Below are 6,537 nucleotides of genomic sequence, written 5' to 3'. Positions count from 1 at the left end.
TGGTTTTTATGTGTTAAAGTTTATTATTGCTGAGTTAATATTTTTAAATCATTATAGTTTTGTATCATGATTTATGAATCACATACATTTTTTTTTTAAAGAGAAATTTTCTTATTACATTAAATATGATGTTCGAGTCGAACATACATAATATTAGATATCATACACTAATAATCCTCATGAAAGTAAAAAAAAAAAATTCAAAATTAAATTATTAAATCATAATATTTATTGATATGAGCCACTCGATGCTCATGCAGTGCAGTGGATGAAGTATCTTTAATGACATGAACCACAGTTAGTATTGATAATTTGCAATAGAAGAAAGTAGGCATTATATTAAATTCCTTTAATCAAGAATTTGACTCCAACAGACATATATTTATTGATATCTATCTACATGTTATTGGGCATCTATTATGCCTTGAGATTATTCATGAAAGCTTTTAAGAATTATCTAAGCCTCTAACTCCAATCATATATATAGATTTTAGTTTACCACGTACGTACGAGAGAACCTCTCTACATCTTACAGAAATTATCGTTTCGGATATTAGAACTGCGTTCTCTTCCTACACTTATGGCTATGTACGTACGTGAGCACTATTCATCATAGAGATATTTGAGTTTGGAGTAGAAAAATACCTTCCTTAATCATGCAATCCACTTATTATTTCCATAAACCTCGTTTTGGTCTTTATTGAGAAAGACAGTTTATAATGAATACTCTTATTATTATCCCTGAACCAAAACGTGATGAATCTAATTTGAAGGATGATGATGATGATGATGATGATGATGATGATAATAATAATAATAATAAGGTGAACTTTAACAAGGGAAGGAAGACAGTAGGTGGTCTAAACAGGAACAGGTTCTCTGGATTCTTCCAGAGCCTGCACAAAGATCAAACCAAACTTATCTCGTCAATTTCAGACCCGAGAAACACTAAAGTAGAATCTAACTGCACAAAGTAATTCCTGTTGTAACATTCCTCGTCCACAATCTAACTGCACTGCTTTCCATGTTTCTCACACTAAGCTGAGAAAGAAAGATCCAACTCGAGTTACAGAGACATCCCAATCTCCATAAAATACATGAATTCAAAGCAAAGAGACAAAAGCAATAATAATATTGTAGGTTCCAACTACCTTCGTTAACGTCACACAATATTACTACAATTAGTCAAAAAACAAAAAGGAAAAGAAAAATATAACGGCTCAAACAGTTGCTTTAAATAAAAATAAATAAATCAATCAATCAATCAATTACCACGAGAAACATCTTAGGCCTCCAGTTTAATTGGGAAGGAAGTAAATATGCTGAGCTTTGGGAAGGAAGGAAATAAATAAGTCACTTGATAAAATCAAGCACAAAGAAAGAATATCTTTGGGAAGGAAATATGCTGAGAGCTTTAATTGCAAGTTTATGTCATAACTGATCTCCCATTATTGAGTTATCACACACCACTCTAGACCTCCAGTTTATTCACCCTCACCACATATTTTGGCTCCATAGTCCCCTTCTTTTCTTTCTACTCGTGTTATTCTGATTTCCATGGTATCATCAACCAGCTTGCATTGATGTCACAGTAATCAGTAGCTAGGAATCTCATTGTCATACTGAGCTTTATTATACAAATGTATATATCATTATATGTTGTCATACTAGATATGGAATGGATCAGAAATAAATCAGGCATGAGCTATAATATTCCAACCAACCAACCATGTTTTTCGGTTTGAACTAGATAAGGTTAAAACTCAGATATAATGGTTGCAAATTTGGTATGCACATCGACGTGACCACCGCATAGAATAGAATATGATAAAGAGTTATCAACAAATAATTAAATCACCAACTTAAGCTGACAAATTTCTTAAATACAAAGATCTGAAAGCCAATTTGAGAAGAAAGGGAAGGATGAGAATAATAAAATTTGCAACACTATTTAGTTTGAAAACAGATTAAATGCTTCCTCCTCCTCAGCCAAATTAGGAAATACTAATGTTTGAAGTATATTTAGACACTGGGTATTGGCAGAACTCAACTCATCTCTGGATCTCAGTCTCCAATATCAAAAAATCAGACTTTGCATGCCCAAAACGATTCTGCAACAGATACATATTCAGGAAAACTATATTTAGCTCCAATCAGATATGAAAACTTTTTCTGTTCCATTTACTCGATACCAAAATGAACCAGAACCAAAAATTATAATTATAAAAAAGAGATTTACAAATCCTACAAACCAGAAATTGACTTTGTTTCCTAAATATCTGACCTCGAGTACTGTTTAGTATATTATATTAAAATATAAGAACTTTCTGAGATAAACTTTTGCTATACTACGTCTCAGCAACTCCATATGTAATTCACCGATTATAAGATTAAAGAGAATAAAATTTTCTATGCTAATCTCCTTTCTTTTGATGGCTGCAATGTTTTTTTCGCTTGATTAATCTTTCATCATCACAATAATGCGATTCAATTCAATTTAATGTTCACCTTACCACAATCTGTATGTCGTCATGACAACAGCTGAGCAAACATAAGTTCCGAAAAGCCAATCGGCAACCCAACTACTACCTTAATTTTTCACTTCAGACTTCCAAATGGTCTAAGCATTATTATTTCAAAATTTCCTCCCTAATTTCAACTAATCATGTTGTTTATCAATAAATTCACATCCATATTCGATAACTTTGCGTTTGACTCATCCTTGTGGCATATAAAATCTTTCATTGCATCAAGTACTAACCTGCTTATTATGTTCTCAGCAACCCTTTTATATCCGTTTGCATTGTGAACCTGCGGAATTTCATTACCAATGAATAAAGATTTTGTATATCAATTATCAAGATAATCCATTTGATGTCATTGTCGAATGAGAATAAACTTAATTCTCCCTTTGTCTTTGACAAGATTATTTTCTCATTCTCAATGCAACATATGTGATAGTTTACATCACAGAAGCAAGTCATTAGTTTTGAAGATATTGTTGCTACTCTGAAAAGTAGTAGATTTTGTTTGATAAAAAAAGTGTTCATGTGAGTTTTACTTTTTCAGTCCGAGATGGCAAGGCCGAACCCGGACCTGTCCTGTTGGTCCTGGTAGATCCATATGTCGTGTGATACGAACACCAAGGGCGCATGATTAGACCAAAGTGGTTCTTTCTAAAATCAAAGCTTCAAAAAAGCAGATGCCACCAACAAAGAGAAGAATTTTGAAGGAAAAAAAAGGGGACAAACAGGGATGATCCAATGTTCGACCCATTAGATCAAGCCTCACAACCATGCAGGTAATCCAAGATGCAAGCTAAATTTTGCAAAAGCTTTACCAGTAATCCCAATGATTGTTTATTGTTTTTTGTGTGGTAGGTTCAGGTGTTTTCCTTCTCTTTCTTATAAAGATAAAACACAAGGAAAAGCAAGAATATGTTCTATTGAAAATATGTTATCTACAAACCAGATGTATTCTAGTCCAATTAAATAGACTACATCATAATCACATAAATGAAATAGGAAGGGACATAATTATCCTCACTTTCACCGACAAATTAGAGTATTAAAAATGAGGACCCTCTCCAAGAGACCAAGCTACACAAATACATGTAATATCTGAGTAACTCCTGGTTTCCAAACTTCACTAGTATCATAGAGTAAGAAATGTATTCTGTCCTCCACATTATAAAAGGACTACATAAAATTTTAATATCTGACGATCCTTTAATATCAATGTGCTTCTTGCTAGTTGCAAAATTGTATCTACCCCTTTCCATTCTCGATCCCATTCTGGATGAGAAGCTCATTAAGCTCCTCAGTCCTCACTATTTAGGCTCCATATTGAAGTTTAGAAGCTAAAGAAAAAAAATTGATAGTCCCAGTTACAAATCGCAGATCAGGAGAAAATAGACCATCATCATCTTCTAAAATGAATAGGTTAAAGCAACCAAGACCTTACTTTGGCTACAAACTAGAAAGAGAGTATCGTGGATTATGTTTAGGCACTTGTAGAAAAAGAAAAATAGATACCAAAGTGATTTACCGAATGATGACGATGGACAGTAACAGTTAAGAGAAACTAAAATTTGATGGCGTTAGTAGTTAGCTTATTTGATGAAGATTGTATCAGATCACCTCAAGATCAGATCGTGGGATGCCTTCACCACTTATAAATTGCAAAAGCACAAAAAAAAAAACAAGTACTAAATTTTAGCCACAAAAAAATAAATAAATAAAAAATCGTGCAAAAAGATATAATTCAAAGCAGTGCAATTTTGGTGTGATTTTAGGTCATAATTCTTGATAAGATCCAACTGGGGTGTCAAGCATACCACTAATTGTTATTATCAGAGCACGGACCTCAGTCATACCTTCAAACGAACAATTAACAGAATGTTTTAAAGAAGGAAATCGATAGTCATGGAACCCTAAAACCCCAATCATCGAGGTAAGAGTTAACAGATTACTGCAGAAACGTTCAACAGCTACAAAAATGAGAAAACGGTTCTCAAGGTACAATTCCTTCAAACGATAAGATCAAAGCAGCAGCACCAAACAAAAAGCACCCATAAAAGCTTAATAATAATAATAATAATATTATTATTATTAATATTAATAAACGATGATTCTGGAAAAAAGAGGACGAGATCAAGCGACCTTGACCAACAGCCACACCGGCGCGAGCCAACGGATCGGGAGGCGGCGGATCAAGAACCGCCGGCTCGGTTGCGGTAGAGCTTCCCGAAGACGTGGAGGGCGGTGACGAAGCCGATGAAGCAGAGGCTCATCACGAGCACCACCGTGGGCGTCATCTTAATCCCGGGCGCGTCGTCGGTGTAGAACCGAAGCATGTTGCTCCCGCCGGCGCCGCCACCAGCGAAGCCGCCGCCCCCGCCCCCGGCCCCGGCCCCGGCCCCGCCCCCGCCCAGCCGCCGGCGCCTCATCCCCGCCGCAGCAGCCGGCGTCCCCCGCGGTCCCAGCCCGGTCGGCCGCGCTCCGCCCCCCGCCGATGTTGACGTCTGCGACTGCGCGCTCCCTCTCGCCATCCCCGGTCGTCGATTCAACAGGCTAAAAATTAAGACCGAAAAAATATTCAGAGAATTCTGCACACACATATATATATATATATATATATATATATATATATATATATATATGAAATGTCTATGCTGAGAGCAATACTTTTCGAAAAGTCAATTATCTACCACATTCTGTACCCGGACATCTATTGGGAATCATCGTCGAAATTCTGTCGGGACCCAGCTACTGAACGCTCGTCGTTGATTTATGGCGTCCATGAGGGAGGAGGAATGGATGTGATCAGAAAGTGTTGAGATGATCTGTCGGAACAGGTTTAGGTCTGGGGGCGGGGAGAGGTCGCGGTGCACTGACTCAGTGAATGGTGGTTTGGAAGAGCGTTGGATCGACCGTGTCAAGAGAGGAGACGTGGAAGAACATTAATGGCGGATCCTATTAATAGTGTGAAAGTAAAATGGGATCAGGAGGTGCATCGGAACGGGGAATTCACTGCGTTCCAACGACCTCGTCTGGTAAGCTCATAAAGGCTAAATCGTTCAGAAACCAAAATCCAGACTTCAAAATTATTATGTTGTTTGTCATGAATCATCGCAATAAAGTCTACAAGGGGGGGGATCAAGAAATACAATGTAATTTCGGAATTTGACTTGTTTGCTGATGATCAAAAGTTACAACACCTAAAACTCGGGCTACCACAAACTCACTTGACTCCAAAGGCACTACTACTACGTTAACGGAGCAAACAATTCCTTGTGATTGACCGTTTCCCTGTATTAACCAACGTGACTGTTAAACTAACATGATACTTTTTTTTCATTAATCATAATATTTGATGATGGAAATACTTGTATTTTACTCCTTATCCTCCCTACCCTCTTCTTTTCATTTTTCTTTTCCTTTCAATTTGATATTATATATATATATATATATTAGGATAAATTTTCGAAAAACGATTTTAATTTTAAGAAATTTTTACAGAGCATCATCCCGTTTCTAAAACTTTTCATAGAGAGTCTTAATTTTTTAAAATGACAAAAGTAACCTCTAATAATTTTTTTTTTTTATCTTTTCTCATTAAAAACTATCTTTCTCTCTTCATCTTTTTTATGAATAACCCAGATAATTAAATCAATTCAACTAATCAAAATTAATTATATTAAATAATTTACTAATATATACTAATTAAATTTATTAAAAATATAAAAAATATATATCTAAAAATATATTAAATAATAAAAATAGAAAAATAATTTAAAAATAATTTTATCAACTATGAAGTAAAGAATAACATAATAAATTATTTATAAATTTTAAAAATAAAATTTTCACAAAGTTAAATAATTTATATATAATTTTGACTCTTAAAAAGTTAAATTATCTAAAAAAGAAAATTATTGTTTAAATTTTCAAAAGGAGAAATGTTATATATTTTCCATCTAAGACCAATTCAAATATTTCAAATCTAATAAAATTATTATTTAAATATCTAAAAAGA

At 34.7% G+C, this 6,537-nt stretch overlaps 1 protein-coding gene across 3 annotated transcripts; it reads right to left on the bottom strand.

Annotated features, from left to right (window-relative positions):
- Positions 1–1,023: 1,023 nt before the first annotated feature.
- Positions 1,024–5,084, bottom strand: LOC135645291 (protein transport protein Sec61 subunit beta-like). 3 transcript variants are annotated; one of them, XM_065163541.1, is made up of 3 exons: positions 4,662–5,084; positions 2,762–2,811; positions 1,826–2,111 (listed from the first exon to the last, which is right to left on the bottom strand). In XM_065163541.1, the coding sequence occupies exon 1, from the start codon at positions 5,048–5,050 to the stop codon at positions 4,712–4,714; it is 339 nt and encodes a 112-aa protein (XP_065019613.1). In that variant the 5' UTR covers positions 5,051–5,084; the 3' UTR covers positions 1,826–2,111; positions 2,762–2,811; positions 4,662–4,711. The 3 variants fall into 3 exon arrangements, with proteins under 3 accessions (XP_065019614.1, XP_065019613.1, XP_065019612.1); XM_065163542.1 differs by lacking the exons at positions 1,826–2,111; positions 2,762–2,811 and adding an exon at positions 1,024–1,041; XM_065163540.1 differs by lacking the exon at positions 2,762–2,811.
- Positions 5,085–6,537: the final 1,453 nt, after the last annotated feature.

Source organism: Musa acuminata, chromosome BXJ3-8 (assembly GCF_036884655.1).
Source record: "Musa acuminata AAA Group cultivar baxijiao chromosome BXJ3-8, Cavendish_Baxijiao_AAA, whole genome shotgun sequence".
Taxonomy (NCBI): domain Eukaryota; kingdom Viridiplantae; phylum Streptophyta; class Magnoliopsida; order Zingiberales; family Musaceae; genus Musa; species Musa acuminata.
Note: the sequence above shows the minus strand (reverse complement) of the source record. Positions and strands in the feature narration are given on the sequence as shown.

Coding starts and splice junctions, on each gene's coding strand:
- LOC135645291 (XM_065163542.1), bottom strand. CDS start 5,050: ATGGCGAGAGGGAGCGCGCAGTCGCAGACGTCAACATCGGCGGGGGGC.